Source organism: Thunnus thynnus, chromosome 5 (assembly GCF_963924715.1).
Source record: "Thunnus thynnus chromosome 5, fThuThy2.1, whole genome shotgun sequence".
Lineage (NCBI taxonomy): Eukaryota > Metazoa > Chordata > Actinopteri > Scombriformes > Scombridae > Thunnus > Thunnus thynnus.
In genome coordinates, this window is record NC_089521.1 from 31,276,765 (window position 1) to 31,294,920 (window position 18,156).

Genomic DNA, 18,156 nt, shown 5'->3' on the forward strand with positions numbered 1-18,156 from the left:
TACTTTTAGAACAGAAGCTGCAAAATCATTTTTCATTATGTCTCTCTGTTGGTGCCCAACTCGAGCTAACAAGTAAAAGTAACTCACAGCGGCGTGTGTTGTGTCATGTAGGTGAACTTCTGGTGATGATATAAGATGTTTTTGTGAATTCAGCTTCATGATGACCTTTCCTCTCTTTCTCTCAGTGATGGAACGAGCATCTGTGTGTCTTTCCTCTCTTTCTCTCAGTAGATGAGGTTTCTTGTTTACTCTCTTTGGACGGACTGCAGTCCCATCTGTGCACTACTTCATGTTCCTGGTTGTTACATGTTTGATTTTTTCTTAGTATTACATGTCATTTCTGCCGTCTGTTTCACTCTGTCCCTGCACCTGCTGCTCGCTCATCTGGCGCTCTGCTCATGTTGGAGCCGGTATTATCTTTCTTACTTCCTGTTTGTAATCATAAGTCTCATATCTCAGGTCACGTACAAACAAAAAACAAAAAAAGGATGAACGCATGTTGCCAGTTCGTGACCTATAATCCAATCACCTCTTTATGCTCGTATAATCATCAGACACAGGCGGCCGTTTTATTGTTTTATCACTTTATTATTTGATCAAAGTCATCTGATAAAGACTCCTGATCTGACCTGAGAGATAAACAGGAAGGTTTCCCCTGAGTGATTTCACCAGACCTGCCAACGCTCCCGTTTCTCCCCGAGCAGCTCCTGTAATTTGCACGGCCCTCGACCTTTATTTTTAAGTCGATCGATAAGTTTTGTATGTTTGCCTGACGTCAACCAAGATCATCTATGAAACACTATCTACACATGACACACAATTTCAACCCGTCTGTCACCACAACTCGATTGTGTTAGCGTGTGCACAGCTGCTCTCACAGCAGGAAGTCTTTCCTCCTCTTCCTGTCCTCTGCTGCTGATGTGACTCACTGCTGCAGGTACCGCTGGTAGAGAGGAGAGGCTGGTTTGTCTCAGCCAGCAGCTGAGTTTACAAGAATTTGCCACAAAGTAAGATGTGGCAGATAAACAGTTATGCTACATACAGACAGCTTTCATGTTATTAGCGTAACCAGCGCGCTGTAGTTGTGTAAAACATAACTATTCTACATGTTACTAATTGGCTTTTTATTCACAACAGTTTTGTTGCATCTATAGTAACGAGCGTAGTAAAATGTTATCTTTCACCCAGATTTCACAGATTGTGCAGCATCATATTTGACCCAGAAAAAAGAGGACAAACTAAGTTAATAAGCGGTGTCGGCCTCATTAAAAGACAATCTCACTATTAATTAAGTGGACGTGGAGCAGCAGCATAACCAGACTTTTGTGAGGGTGGAAAACAAAAACTCTGATCCTTATTCTACTAGTGGTCTGGTAATAGAAAGTCAGTTTCTTTCAGACAGTGATCCCTCACTGGCTTCCCAACGACTGACATGTTGTTGGTGAGCACTTTGAGGTCATGCTCTTATATTATAGTCCACCTTTCTTCTTGTTCCTACGTTTGCATGTTTTAGCTTCTCTGTGCAGAGTTTGTTTTCACATTCGTGGGACTATGAGGATGATTTATGACATAACAACTAGTTTGGAGCTAATCCTGGTTTATTATTCAACTTGTATATTGAAGTGTGATGTTGAAACCTGAAGCCACTAGTGTACAAACACTGGGGTTGGAAGTAGGAGACATCTTGTGTCCTGCAGTTAAACTTCTGCAATGAAATAATTATATGAATTATATTACATGAAATAATTTTCAATTAACAAAACAGGACCTCAGGGTGAATCAAGGCCAAAACAATAAACAACTATCTCACCAAAACATTAACAGATCACAGAAAACACAGATCCCTCACAGGAAAGAGAGAGCCCTCACTCTTTTATGAACAGCGTTGCACAGTTCAGTATAACGCACACACACACACACACACACACAAACACACACACACACACTATGGCTGAGGGCCATAACAATTTGCATATTCCTAGATCTGGACTTTTTATTGGCGGTGAAGGAGTAGATGCTCTTTTAAGAATTTTAAAGTGGTTATTACCCGTATCACACACACATTATTGTTCCAAGCAGAGTATTTGTATGTCTATGTACATGTCTGGAGGGGATCTTTAAATTTGAGGATAAACCCTTTGAGATGCACCATCACATATTCGAGAGTATCTTTTGTGTGAATTTTTAAGGCTAATTCTGATATTTTTAGCCATGCTAGCGTCATGGTTCACCATTTTCATTCAGACTAAAATATTGCAGAGCTCATCCACTCACTATGGACAAGTCAAGACTTTAGATAAAACTTACATGAGTTATTTATTTTTAATAGGTTCATCTATTCAACCATTTTATGCCACTTATCTTAGTCCAGGTTGTGTTCATTTAATTAATTATATCATTAAGAATTATTGGTATATGCAGCCGGGAAGAACTGAACAATAAATAATTGTCAGCCATGTCAGTGTGATCATGAAACAGGTATTAAATTGCATTCAATGTGATACTAAAAAGGTCTTTAAAAGTTGTGAATTTAACCTGGTGAACCTGCAGAAACCCTGCTAACATTGTACCAGCTTAGCATTAGCATGCTAACATCGTCAATGTGCCAATATTAGCATGCTGATGTTAGCATTTAGCTCAAAGCACCGCTGTGCCAAAGTAAAGCCTCACAGAGCAGCTAGAAATAAAAACATCTGTAAAGGCAACAGATTTTGTTGTTAATATCTGTTTCAGGTCTAAAGTTTAAATTTTACAAGTGTCTTCAGTTTTGAATGAATGACTCCAGAAAGGCTCAAGTCTGTTTGTCACACACTCCACCAGTTAAAGGTCGCTGCTGGCAGAGAGGAGAGGACCTGAGGAGGATGGTGCACAGCATGCCATCTGTGATGTTTCTCTGGCGAAATTTATTTCATCGTGGGGATCCATCTAGGTCAAAACTGTAGACAGAGGCTTCTATCAGGAAAGAGAATAGTTTCTCCATCTGGGAACCGAACCAAAGACAGAAAGTGTCGAGTGACGGCCTCCACTGAGAAGTCATTTCAGCTGACCAGAATGCAGCTCACAGCTCTGGGAGCTGACTAAGATGTAGTGATGCCTCCGGGCACAGAGAAGAAAACAAACGTGTCCCCAACAAACTCTTCAGCAATACACTGATGTCAAAACACGTCAGTGGACATAAACTGCCGGCAGGTACAGCAGACAATACAGATTAGACACAACTGATGAAAAAGTGCAAATAAAATCTGATCTTTTGGGATCCTAAACTTTGAAACCAGGCTCAGAGGATTATCAGAAATCCATGAGTGAATCACATCTGCAAGCAGAAGAGTATCCAGATGTTTTAATATGTAGGGGTTTAATGCAGATGCTGTAATGTCTGATGTCCCAAAAGCATCATAACTGTAGGAGGCTGAAAGCATCTTAAGAAGCTTTGCTACTTGCAGGAGGAACCAAACACTTTCTTAAATGTTTTATTTAAGTTTTCATTGTTTTTGTACGTTTTCAGGTCTATACTTTTCATGAACATTAATGTTAATAATGGACGTTTGATGTAAAGACAGACAGCCAAGCACTCGCTCTTAAAGGACGGGTTCAAATTTTTTATCAAATCTGTCTTAAAACAACAGTCAGGAACCCAAATGAACATTTAAATAGTGTAATGATTTCTGCCTGACAGACAGCCGATACCCCCTGCCAGTGTGGATAAAACACTGGCAGACGGCTGTCCTGTACCTCTGACCGAGGTATCGAACAGGTTCCCAAAATCTACACGCAAGACTGCCTTAGTCTGCCTAGGGAACCAGAGTTCAGCCTGGCTTCTGTAATCACCAGCTGTCGTTGAACCGCTCTAATTGGTCTATTTAGTCTAGAATGCCTGACAGCCAGGTCACAACGAAAATGTGTGGGTTCAAATAGGTGTTGGAGGTTTGACAGTACTCCAAGATGGCCTTCTAACAGGTCATCACTGGAGGAGGACCACTCTGAAGGTCAAGGGCACTCGGCGTCTTTGCTTACCTTCGGGCTACAAGAAGACCTCAGGGATGAGCACACGTCAGGAACTTTGGTTGGAGTGTATAAAAATACAAAATATAAAAAGTAAACTACAAGAACTTGAGTGTAAAAGATAAAAAGCAGAAAACCCTCTCTGGGATTTAAAGAAGTCAAGGCAAAAAGTCAAAAAGGCCTTAAAGCAGCAAGCCTCCAAAAGCACAAAAAAGGCCAAAAAGCAAAAAAGGCAGAAAAAGCCCCGAGACCTCTCTGGCCTCCACTTTTATATCATTCGTCTTGAGGCATCTACATCTTAAAACCCATATATGGTCACCAACCACAACATCATTTTTGTTTGCGTTGCACAACACAACTCTTTGAACTCTAACAGTGTAAGATATTTTTTAACATTAATTAACAAGGATGTAGAGTGTCTGTGTCAGGTGCAGAAACCACAGCTCGCTTTGCACACCATCGGCTTCCTGCTGATCTAAGGAGTCTTAACTTGGACTTGCAGCTCAACTGGTAATCTTTTCCATCATGTGTTTTAGTTTATTGTCAATTTTCATTGAGTCTTTACAGAAAACTGTTTTAGAGGTAGGTTTGGGTGGAGTGTGTCTCGGGTATACCAGGTGAGACCTTTTTAACAACAGGTGTTTCTTGCTACATTGATTCCTCCTGTTCATGCTGACCATTAGAAGATCCCTTCATAATGACCTTACAATGTAAGTGATGGAGGACAAAATCCACAGTCTTTTTAGTGCCAAAGTCCCTCTTTTTGTTACTATACTTCCACCGCAGCTCAACAGGGAAACACTGTCCGAGGAAACACAAAGAGGGAATTTGATGCTAAAAAGACTGTAAATGTTGTTGCTGTTATCTTAAGTGCATTTTATGCTACTTTAAGTCATATTTAACACATATTCCCAGGCAAGTTCAGTCATTTATTGTGATATTCAAACACTGTATGGAAGCAGAGAACATTGCTTGTAATTATTTTTTTTAATGCTGTTATCTTGAGATCACAAGTTAATTTATCTCAAGAAAACAAAAAGTCCATTTCTCCAGATAACAAGTTAATTTATTATGAGATTTATCGCAGGTGGAGCTCATTCTCATTGGTTCATTCCTGTCTTCTCCTCACCATGTCTCCCTCACATGGACAGCTCAACTATTTATACCAAGAAGCCCTCAGGTGGCCCTTAAGGTTCAAATCTCCCTCTGTCCCTCTCTCTACCGTATTGTTTTGTATTTCTCCTACATGAAACATCCCATCATATTATGACCAGGATTTAATCAACCTGCCGTTTGCCTGTGACCTAGATGTCGTTTATAGAGGTGTTGTTAATAATAATAATGGATACTGCTTGATCTGACATTTTCAGGTTAAATCAGTTGCTGCAGTTGTCAAGACGCCACCTGTGCACGCTGGCGTGACTCTGCTGACCTCTGATAAACATTATAAGTAATAAGAGGAAATAACGATTTGTTTTCTCAAGATAACGAAATAATTAACCGGTAATCTGGAGATAACTGCATTAAAAAAATTGCAGGCACGGTCGCTCTCTGCTTCTGTACAGTTGTGATTTACAGGTTTATTTTACATCTCTATTAAGGTGATTTTCAGATAAGTTTTCTGGGACACATGGGGGCAGGTGGCGGGTGGAGGGGTGGGGGGGCAGGTGGAGGGTGGAGGGAGGGTGCTTGTGGGGGGGGGGGGGGGCAGGTGGAGGACATGAAGCTCTCCTCCAGGAATTTCACTCTCCGTAGTTGCCCTGCTGTCTGTCAGTGAGTAGACTCTTGTCCTCTTGCTGTAGTTTGTCTTGAAATGACACGCCAGTCCCCTGCCGGCCACGCGCCTCCTCGGGCACCAGCAGAACATAAAGTGAGCCGCGCGCGCACCGGGCTCAGCAGTGAACCATCCAGCGGCTGGTGAGAGGTGTGTTGTGAGCGTCCGGTGAGGGGGAGAAGAGAAAACATGCAGCGGGTGTAACATGATCTGCGGGAACTGTGCGCACTTACCCGCGCTGGAAGTCTCTTTTCTCCGGGAGCGCAGGAGGTGATGCGCCCTGCGGGACTCGGGTCGGGTCTGTTACTGGAGAGGATGGCGGAGCAGTGGAGCCACAACACCACGTCCTCTTGGAACCGGTCCGCTACGGGTCAGGACCGGTTCAGCAGCCTGGATGACATCGACATACCGGCGGACGGTTCCCCGACCCTGCGCATCCTCATCTCCATCGTGTACTCCGTGGTGTGCGCTGCCGGGCTGGTCGGGAACCTGCTGGTGTTCTTCCTGATGAAAGTGCGCCGGGGCAGGAAGAAACGCTCCAGCATCAACCTGTTCATCCTCAACCTTGCCGTGACGGACTTCCAGTTCGTCCTGACGCTGCCGTTCTGGGCGGTGGACACGGCTCTGGACTTCAGCTGGCCGTTTGGGAACGCCATGTGCAAGATCATACTCTCCGTGACGGTTATGAACATGTACGCCAGCGTGTTTTTCCTCACTGCTATGAGCGTCACCCGGTACTGGTCTGTGGCTTCGGCGCTGAAAGACCGGACCAGGCGGCGGATGTGCCCGGTGCGCTGGGTGATCGCTGGTCTCTGGGTCTCCGCCACGGTGGCCTCTCTGCCCACCGCGATCTTCTCCACGGTGAAGAGCGTGGCCGGTGAGAGGCTGTGCCTGCTGGGTTTCCCGGACGGTCAGTCTTGGTTGGCGCTGTATCACCTCCAGAAGATCATGGTGGCTTTCGTGTTCCCCATGCTGATCGTCACCGTCTGCTACCTGCTGCTGCTGCGCTTCGTGCGCCTGCGGAGCATGAACAACAACCAGGTAAAGCGGAGGTCCAGAGTGACCCGGTCGGTCACCATCGTCGTCCTCTCCTTCTTCATCTGCTGGATGCCCAACCACGCCATCACCTTCTGGGGCGTCCTGGTGAAGTTCAACCTGGTCAACTGGGATAAAATGTACTACATGGTGCACACTTACGTCCACCCGGTGACCGTGTGCCTGGCGCACACCAACAGCTGCCTGAACCCGGTGCTGTACTGCCTGATGCGCCGGGAGTTCAGGAAGAAGATGAAGGATCTGTTCTGGAGGATTTCCTCACCCACCGGGACGAACACCTGCCACCTGAGGCCGTTCTCCGGGACGGTGAGAGCGGAGCCGGACGACACGCAGATTGTCATCCCGCTGAATACCGTGGAGACGGAAAACTGCCGCCTGTCTGTTCTAACGGACCACTGCGACACGGAGGCGCTTCAGAGATAAACAGACTGTCACCTAAAAGACTGAAAGTCTCTGTATGTGGAGAGAAAATCTTTTTTCTGACTGATAATCGGTATTTTAAATGATTTCCTCGTGAATGTTGGTGATTTGTTTCAGCTTTTAAAACATATAGAAACACTATAAAGACTGTGCCAAATCCAACCAGCGTATAAAATAAAGGAGAGGACAAAACATTCACACGTGGCCCATAATATGTTTTTTCTTTGCATCAAAGGGATTTTTTAACACTTTATCACAATTTAAAGGCGTGTAACATGAAAGGAAAGGACATAACACTTGTGCGTAAATTGCGCGCCTCGCAGGACGCGCGGTGAGACAAACCGTCCAGCTGCTTCACCTCACTGCGCTGAGTCCGGCTCGGATCTCAAATGATAAGTCATGCTGATGTTTTTGGAAAGCTGACTCTTTGATTTTTTGTTTTCTTGAATATCAACTGAGTGCAGGCTCAGCGTCACATCCAATGCTGCTTCGTTCTCTAAAGTGCTCTCTGTGCAGACTTGTGTGGAGTCAGTCATCGCGCTGCAGGAGAGGAGCCAGCTGTTACTGCTGCTGCTGCTTCAAACATCATTCTGTGGAGTATTATTGACGTTTGTTGTGGCTGGTGTGTAAAATGTACAAGCTTAAGTAAATGAATGTAAAAAAAAAAGCCAAATCAACCTTAAAGACTGTTTGGAGAATAAACTATTTCATCTGTGTTGACATGAAATCAAGTGTTAGTGCTGTTTTAGGTTTTTTGTGCAGATTCTGTAACGTGTCAGCAAGCTGTGAAGCTGTTCAGGGGTTGTTGTGAAGTCAGGTGTTTACATGCCAGCGGTCTCAGGGCTGCAGTCCTGCTGTAAGGATAATACTAACAGAGAAGACTTTTATTGGAGAAGATGAATGTAAATGTTTATTTTTAAACGGTTAAAGACACTTATGAAACACACAGCAGAGCGCTTAAAGGGGCCTATTTTTGGAAATGTAAATCCTCTGTTTCTTTACAGGTCAAAGATGTTTAAATGAGACATTTTAATGTTCTGTTCTGTTTGAATTTTAAAGTACTTTTACACAAACATACTCTTTTTTTTCATGCACTTAGTTTCTATAAATGCATCACAGCTGAGCTTCATCCAGTCAGCATTTGAAGTGGAAACCATCCAATCAGCAGGCGGACCTGTCAGCCAATCAGGGCTCAGTGCTGTAAAAAGACTCAGTCTTTGAATTCATGTCATAAAGTTACAAGAAAACATTGTTGTTGTTTATTGTTCATATCATGAGCTTTAATATATTTCCTCAGTTAATCTTTTGGTTGATTAAAAGTGATTAAAGACGACGGTGATATTCTTAAAGCTAAGTTGATGTTTGACCGTTTGTCTAAAACACAAATGTATTCAGTTTACTGTCTCAGATGATGAAGAAAATCAGAAAATTTTCGCAATGCTGAAGCTGAAACTAAGAAATGTTTGCTGTTTTTGCTTAAAAAATTACTTTAAAAAAACAGATTGTTTGAATTGTTGCTATCAAGCAAATGAAAAGTTATATCTTCTATCAGAAATGTCTGGTTTTCTATTAAAACACACTACAAAAACCATTGTACCTGTTTAAAATGACTATTTCTATATTTATCAAAAATGTGAGTGTGTTGTTTGCAGTTTTAGTTCATGTTTGGTTGAGATGAAGCTTATGCAAAGGTCATGATTTCACTTTCTGTACTGAACAAAGTACAATTTGTACAAACAAGTACGAATTTCCTCTTGAGACCAAGCTTAAAGGTTGAAATGCAGCAACAGGCTGCAGAGTCATTTTCTCCACATGTTTGAAAGGAAATTAACATAAAATAACTCAACTGTGGTTCTCTTAAGTTGTATGATTATGGTTCTAGTTTTAATTACATCAGATTTGTAGTTTTAGTGCAAAAAAACTGCTGCCACATTGTTTTAAGTTGAGTTCATGTTTGGGAGGTGAAGGTTAAGTTTCTCTTGAGATCTAACTGAATGGTAAAAATATAAGGAGTAATAGGCTGCAGAGTATTTTCTTCACATCTTTTGCAGCAAATGAAGATAAAATAGTGAGTTGATTTCTTATTTATTTATACTGTTATGATTTTTCCAGGCCTATTTTTTCCCAGTCTGCAGGTTCACCTCATTTGAATGACAGGAGCTGCTACTGTCAGCCAATCAGGGTTCAGTATGATAAATAAACTTGGTCTTCATGTCCCAAAAAATCACTTTTAACTAAATTACATCACTTTGCAAAAAAAAAATTTCTTATCATGATTCATAATATCCAAAAAGTCCAATCAGAAATCTGTGGTTTTCTTCAATTTATGGTAGAATATATGCAATAATAGGTTTCAGAGAGTCATTTTCTTCCTTTTTTATGTAGCTGGTATGATTCTTTTCAAACCCAGTTTATTTCCCAGTCTGGCCAGTTTGAATCTGCAGGTTTAGCTCATTTGAATCAGAGGAGCTGCTACCGTCAGCCAATCAAAGATCAGTACAATAAAAAGACTTGGCCTTCATGTCCCAAAAAAATCAGGAAATGAAGAGAAAGTAACTGATATGACTGTTTGACTCCAGGCTGAGACTTGACCTCTGAATGACCTCTGAATGACCTCTTCTGCCATAACTGAATTTTAATCAGATTTTTAAAAACTGAGAAACATTTTTGGATCATATCAGCAGAAACATACATACTGTTTATTTAATTATCACTTATCAAATGCAGTGTTGCAAAGGGCTTCACATAGAACAGAAATACAGGAATAAAGCAAAGAGCAGCACACTGCAGGTTGTTTAAAGACAGTTCAGCCTATAAGCACTGAAGTGGACTTTGCTCCTTCACTTACGAACCCGGAGAAGTGGCTCGATGAATCTTTTATCACATGTCACGCCGCAAGCCACAAACAGCCCAGAAACTAGTGGTGTGTGAAAATACAGCTGCCCTTTATCTCACACACACACACACACACACACACACACCCAAACACACACACAGAGTGAAGTGCCGTCGGTTTAATGAGGTCAACAGAGCTTCTCTGGCAGCCTGTGGTGGTTTCGTCGTAAATCTGTTGAGCTTTAACACACAGAGTCTGAACAGGAGCCTTAAAGAGGCAGACAGGAAGTCTTAGATGGAGTTAAAGTCCATTTACTTCTGTCGTGTCTACATTACAGCTCACAACAAAATCCAACCAGGTGTAAGGAGATATTTCACTTTTTCTTCACATTTTAAATCCTAAACTTTACACTTTTGAAGTTGCTGTCTAGACTGATGAATCCTCAAACAAGGCTGAAGGTCTCAGAGCTCCAGTATCACCCCTCAAGGCTGTAATGCTCATTGTACTTCATAAAAATAGTGAACAGAACAAACAGCATAAATGGGAATTTTCCCAAGAACAGCTGACTCTGGTTTGTATATACAGTATCTAACAACAACCATAAAGGGTTGCATTATATCCTACACTGCAACAAGACTGACATTTTCTATTTTGGTCAAGTAATGAAATATCTACTGTACCACACGTATTCTGTTCTGACTCTGAGTCTGTTTAAGTTTCCATGTCTTGGGTAAAGTCTCGAGTAAGTTTTGGTCAAGGTTTCACTGATTTTATTTTTTAAAAACACCCTGGTGTCGTTGGATTCCACAACTTTTTGTACGCATTAAAAATCCAACAAGTTCAAATTAAGCACCAAAATACATCATGGCTATGTAATCGTCCTTGAGAACAACACATAGATGTGATTTCTGATCTGACGTGCCTCTCTGTAAGGTGACAGTACTGCTGTTGTCATTGAAAGGGGCCATATTATGCTTTTTGTGATTTTCTTTTATTTACATCCTGTTATGATGTCGGATATCTATGCTAAACATGCCAAAGTTCCAAAACTTGACGTGAACATATGTAGCTTTTCACATATGTAGGGTTTGCTTTTGCAGGGCTTTAACCAAGCAGCAACCTCCAGGGCTGAAACGTGAAGCCAAAAACTGCAGTTCCTTCAAATGACCACTTGAAGCTTCAAAAGCGAGTCAATCCCCATAGACCTCCATGTTAAAATGCCCAGAAGCAGCAGAAATAAACATGTTTACAGCCTGGTCTACCCTGCCGACGAGCTGACGTCAGCTCGTTGCGCTGTCCATTCCGTAGCCTTGGTTGCTAAGGTTGTTGCTATGGTTTTTCCATGTGTTGTTTACGTTTCCACTCATATTTCTTATCAGATTTCAGCTCAAACATGTTGAAGAGCAAGAAAAAAAAAATCTACGACTATAGTTTGTTTCTGCTGGAAGTCATCAGTTTCCTGAAGCTGACCAATCAGAACAGAGTGGGCTCATCAGGAGGCGGGGCCTTAAAGAGACAGGAAATGAAACAGCCTGTTTCAGACAGAGGCTGAACTGAGGGGCTGCATGAAGGACCAGTATCAGATAAGTAAGGAGGTTTTTTTTTACTGTAAATCATGCAAAGGTATTCCAGTTAAACCCCAGAATAAAAATATGACTGGATTTTTTTAAAAGTGTACATATAGGTTTGAATAACACATGTACAGTATATTTTGATCCATGGGTATTGGGTAAATGTCAGTAAATGTTTTTCTGGATTGAATGAAACTATGAAGCTGAGCAGGAAAAATACCATTTATTTCTATGAAGCACTTTGGGAATTGCCACTTAAATTATCGGGGAAACACAGATTAATAATTAATCACTCACTCAGAAAAGATAATGTGATAAGGCCCTCCAGGGACAGATTTTAACAGACCGATTTGACTGTGAAGCCAAATGTGTCGCACGGTCTCGGGCAGAGTTAAGTGCTTGGATTAACTCTGTTTTTAGGGGGTGAAGTGGTCTCGTGGACTTCAGTCAATAATCAACATTAATGAGGGTAAAAACCAACAGGCTGCTGAAGTGCTGGTATAGTCTAGTAGCAGTAAGAGTTATTCATCCCCACCCTCAAAATGTGAGTATGTGACTCACTGTGAATAATAATGAAAGCAGCAGCGTTCAGACATCGCGGCCTCAGAGCTCACAGTGGAAAAATAAACACTTTTACGAAAAGGCATCAAGGCTGAAAAACAGATTCAGACCCTCTGAAGGGTCCTTGAGGAAGACTCTGGTTACACCGGAGAACTGCGACAAAATGTCAATCAATATGTTTGTGTTTTTGTGGTTTGTTGTTACTGACTTTTTTTTTAGACACCAGACGTAATTTAGATAACAAAACACTTTTATTATAATGACTTGACTATCTCACTCATTCAAGATGACAAAATATTACCTTCTTTTGTGATAATTTCATTAAATTCAATATTATACCAAGGTAATTTTCTTGTTTCCTTGAGATTTATTAATCCTGACATGATTATCCCGTATTATCAATAACAAAGTGCTTCTTCTCTTTGCTATAATTTGATTTAATTATCTAATTTAGCAAAACCATATTTTGTTGTTTCTATGGTGCTTATATCAACTATTTAAAACTTGAAGATGATATATTAATCCTGACTTGATTATCTCCTGATAATCCAGTTTTTTAAAAATAATTTAATTATCATTTAATTCAGATAAAATATTGTTTTCTGTTCCGTTTTTGCTTTACTGTACAATATATATCATTTTTGAAAGTCTTCTGCTGAGGTGACAATTTAATTCCCTCACTATCTTTTAAGATCTCATTAACTCGGGGATTTATTAACCCTGACTTGATTATAATTATCACATTTCAATAACAATCACATTTTCCTTATAATAACGTAGTTTTGACATTCATTACATATACTGTATGTTAATTTTTGAAAATGTTATTGCAAAGTAACAATTTAATTACTTTTTTATCTTGAAATGTATTAATCCTGACTTGATTATCTCATCAGATCTCCATAATAAAGCACTTTTTCATAATAATAAAATTAGGTCAAAACCTGGTATATGTCTGGATCGTGTATAGTCAGTGTGTGAAATTGTGGCCTATGTGTTACAGGGACAGTCAGTTGTATTTTCTATAATATATACTTGTTGTTAAAATGTGCTAAAGTAGCATCACATGACACGGTTAAGCTGCATTTTAGTTTAAAAAAAAGGGTATAAATGCAGTTGCAAGAACAATACTTTCCACTCAATTCTTGGGATGTTTGATTTGAAAGAGAACAAATTTTAATTATAACTATTCTAATTATCTGTTAACTCCACCTGCTCTTTCATTTGTTTCTATCTGTGGATGTCTGTAAACATATGGTCTAATCCATATGTTTACTTAGGATTAGCATGCTAGGCTAACAGTCCATCAGCTGTGTGACTTCATATCTACGCTGTGACATCTTTCAGAGCACACAAACACTGTCAACTGCCCAGCACGGTGCTGTTTAACCAGAAACACTGCAGCTACACCTTATGTTCATATTTTAAATTTGGTTTCAATCTGATACCAATTAACAGAGAGCCAGAGTCGCTGATATCAATACTGATACTTTTTATTATTAAAAGCGGCTTATGTACTTTAATGTAGGGGAGAGCAGTGTGTTATAATTTATGAGGTGAATGCATCATCAACAGGCTAAATCTGGATACAGTCTCATGACCACTAAATGATTAACCAAAGGTTAGCAGTCATTTTAAGGTGATTGGTAGAATTTCTGCCACCAGTGAGACGCAGCTTTGATTCCCAACTGAAGCATTTGAATGTCTGAATATAGTCTATATTTAATCAGTCTGCTAAAGTAACAGCTAATAATGACCAATTACAGTTTGAAAATGTAACATTAACCAATGCTGAAGATCCGATTTGAATAAAATATTAATTTTGCTGCTATATATACCTGGATATTTCTTGCCTCTATGAAAAGACTCTGCCAGTGAACTCTGTCTGAGGCATTTCCCTCCTCCCTTCTTTTCTGTTGCAGCTCAGAGCTCTTCTCGTGGTTTTTCATGTGTTTAAACAAATCAGTGTTGTTGCCACAGTAGTGAACAGCCTTCCCAGATATATCGTAGTCTGCAACGTTTTCAGTGGCAGCTGTAAAATAGCTCCACACGATGCTCCTCCTTCGTTCAGCCACCACTGCAGGCATGTGTTGGACTGGGGCCAGATGATACAACAGGTACAACGTAGAAGAGAGAAACTGGTATCGATCCTATTAACGCTAGAATTGATCTTTAAAAACCAGACGTAGTATCTTTAGTGTCAATATTTTGGGATTGATCCGCCCACCCCTAGGCTGATAAAATGGATCAGTCATGTCTCTTTGTATGGTGCGTCTGTCAGTCTTGGAGCCTCCATGTGAGACACTTTGGTTGGTAAATGTGTGTTTTTAAAACTTATTTGAGGACTGAGCTCACTCTTAGTCCCGCTGAGAATGAGCTGCGCTCAGGGCTCCGCTGTAAACGCCCCCCCGAGGACGTCATAGAAACTGTTTGTGCTGATTCATTTTGAAAGAGCAACGGCCAATGGGGAAACTCCAACACTGGACCGGCCGACCAATTCAAGTCAGTTTTATTAATATATCCCCAAATCATAACAGAAGTTATCTCAGGGCACTTTTCACAGAGAGCAGGTCAAGACCGGACTCTTTATTTTAGAGAGACCCAACATTCCCCCATGAGCAGCACTTAGCGACAGCGGCGAGGAAAAACTCTTCGTTAATGGGAAGAAACCTCAAGCAGAACAGTGCTCCAGGTGCACTCCAGGTCCATCTGCCTTGACTGGTTTGGTTGAGAGAGAAAGAAGGAGGGAGGGGGAAAGAGGAGAGAGAGACACAGAGAAGCACAACAACAACAACAATAATAACACTAACAAAAATAATAACAATAGAAATATGACTAATAATAATAATAATAGCAGGCTTGTAACTTTATCACTCAGTCAATCAGTGACAGATATTTGGGGTTATAGGGCCAAAAAATGTGCATTTTCTGTTATGTTTTTGTGTTACATATATTAATTTTTGTTATTTTGCTACCCCAAGATAATAATCTTATTTTATACATAAATCCTGACTTGATAATCTCATCACAGCAACTCATCTCAATTTAATTATGAAATTCAGCAAAATCATGATATTTTGTTGTGTTTTTGTGCCTATTCTAATTAAATCACAAGGTAACAAACTGAGATATGAGATATATTAATTCTGACTTTGTTGCGTTAACAAAGCACTTTTAAAAATAATTTAACTGTTATGTTTTTGTATTTACTATATACATTTACCTAATTATCTCCAGACTTATTAATCATAATTTGATTATCTCATCACATGTGAACAAAACCTTTTCATGATGACTTTGAGTTACAAAGTGTTCATTTCTGTTATGTTTTGTCTTACTTATATCTCTTCTTTTCAAACTCTTATCCCAACGTAACGACTTTATTATCCTCTTGTCTCAAGATATATTAATCGTGACTTAATTATCATCATGATTGTGATCATCATCATCATCATTTAATTTTCCTCATTATTCTAAGAAAAGTAATTAAATTTCAAATTTGTGCGGTGCTGATTTTAACTTTTATATCCAAGATAACGATTGAGATAACAGTTATCTCGTTATCTCAACGTATCAAACTTGTGATTATGATTTATTCATCTCATTATCTTCAGATAACAAATGGTGGTCATAACAAACATTACGTGTGATGATATAAATCAGCTCATTATTGTTTTTCTGCTCTCTTCTGGGATGATGAAACAGACTTGGAGAGACCATGAAGCTTGTTACCTCGAGATAATGAGACATTAGTTTCCATCTTGAAACAGCAGTGTTTAATATCTTAAATCATGATAATTAACAAATTATATAACCTCCTAATTGCATTTTATCTTTGGATAATGGACATTAAAAACTAGTGCTGTTTGTTTTCTTGTGATAAATACATAAAACTCAAAATGTAAAGACAAAAAAACCCTCAAAAATATCATCTGAAATCAAGATGGACATCTGAAACCAGAGGGTGGTGCATGTTTTTCCTCAGTATTCGCACTATTTGTGCCAGAATCATGAATTTGCCATCATGTTTTTCTCTCCCTGTACTTTTAACAGTCAGTGTTTATTTCCTGTGGGAGCAGAAGACAAACAGACGTCCCACCCTTGATGTCTGTACTTTGCTGTTTCTGCCTCAAAGTGGAAGTGAAAAACACAGCCGGCATCGGGTCACGCCTCCAGGGCATCATTTCATAATATCAGCTGTCTAACAAGATTTCATACAGCGAGAGGAATGACTGAATGTGTTGTGTGGGCAGGCTGGATGAGCGCTCGTTTCGTCTGAAAGTAATGATGTGATATGAAACGCTGTGGGTGGAACAACGAGCCTGTTAACACTCTCCGTCAACTGTAACATATCCAAAACCCAACGGGAGGCATTTTTTTACATTCATAAGATGATGTAAAAAAAAAAAAAAAAAAAGACCTCACGCACCCTTGTGGCACGGAGAGGCTCCTCCATCTGTTTTTTTTTGATCCACAAACACCAGTGATCACTCACACTGACGTGACGTATGAAGCCCGCAGCTCTCATTTATCACTAAAATAAATTGGTCACACTTGAGCTCATTCTCTCATTCTTAAGTGTTTCTAGCAGCAGGCGGCTCAGGGTTTAAAACGGCTGTGAGATTTTATCACTTAACTTCAAGAGATGAGTCGCTGAGCCCTGCGTGTGTGTGTGTGCGCGCGCGCGTGTGCCCCAAGTGTTCCTTATAAATCATCACTATTGTGTTTGTACTTGAGAAACAGCAGCACGTCAACAAGAGATCTTCAGTATAGATAGACATGGAAAGTACATTTACTCAAGTAAAATTTTGAGGTACTTGTACTTTATTTGAGTATTTCCATTATATGCTACTTTATAAATATTGTACTTTCTACTCCACTACATTCATTTGACAGCTTTAGTTACTTTTCAGATGAAGATTTGACACAATGGATAATATAACAAGCTTTTAAAATACAACACATTGTTAAAGATGAAACCAGTGGTTTCCAACCTTTTTGGCTTTTGACGTCTTACAAAAAGCAGTGTGTAGTCGGGGTCACATTTCACATGTCTATTAGTTGTTAACAGCTCCACCAAACAGTGATTTTTCCCTCTAAACTTCTCACATGCTTTCATTTCAATAAATGTTCAAATGATCCAATATTTCAGCAAAAATCAAAGATTAGAGAAGAAGTCCAAAAACTGAAAACAGGTTTGTGTATCAGAACTTTATATACATATAGTGGGTGGTTATATACAGTATAAACAGCCTGTTCAGATAGACAGTAACGACTGAAATGTATTGAACATTTTGTGTGTTAAACTAAATAAATATGTATAATTTGTAGGTACAGTGGGTATTATAGTGTTCCAGGGTTATTGCACAGTGCCTGATTTAACTGTTCATAAGTGTTAAGGTTGTATTTCCTGAGCTGGTGCAGGAAGTACATCCTCTGCTGGACCTTTTTGATGACTGTGTTGATGTTGGACTCCCAGTTCAGGTCCTGGGAGATCGTAGATCCCAGAAATCTGAAAGATTCCACAATCGACACAGACCGGATGAGTATGGTGGGAGGGGGGCCGTCTCGGATGAGACCGATGACTGTTTTGTCATCTGCAAACTTCAGACTGGTCTCCTGACAAATAAACCTAGCAACACCTCTAAAGATCGCCATTAATTAAGTTATATGTCATTTTTCTATGTGTAGCAAAACAGAAATGTGAAAAAAACAAGTTTTGGTTTTGCAGAGACTTATGTGCTGGAACTTTCTTGGACAGGAGCAGTGAGAAGTCATCTTGCATCACCTGTTCTTAAAACAATTTCTGTTAAAATATAGATTGAACAAATAGCAATTTGTGTGTACTAATTTCCACACCTGTATTTCTTTGTGACCACCTGGCGGCTTCATATAAAACAGAGCGTTTGCAATTAAACAGTTGTGGATTATTACTT

At 40.0% G+C, this 18,156-nt stretch overlaps 1 protein-coding gene across 1 annotated transcript; it reads left to right on the forward strand.

The window, feature by feature from the left end:
- Window positions 1-5,732: 5,732 nt before the first annotated feature.
- rxfp3.3b (relaxin family peptide receptor 3.3b) lies at window positions 5,733-8,843 on the forward strand. The gene has a single exon (XM_067590702.1). The coding sequence runs from the start codon at window positions 6,050-6,052 to the stop codon at window positions 7,253-7,255; it is 1,206 nt and encodes a 401-aa protein (XP_067446803.1). The 5' UTR covers window positions 5,733-6,049; the 3' UTR covers window positions 7,256-8,843.
- Window positions 8,844-18,156: the final 9,313 nt, after the last annotated feature.

Bases quoted from the DNA above. Each gene is read 5' to 3' on its own strand.
- rxfp3.3b (XM_067590702.1), top strand. From the start codon at position 6,050: ATGCGCCCTGCGGGACTCGGGTCGGGTCTGTTACTGGAGAGGATGGCG.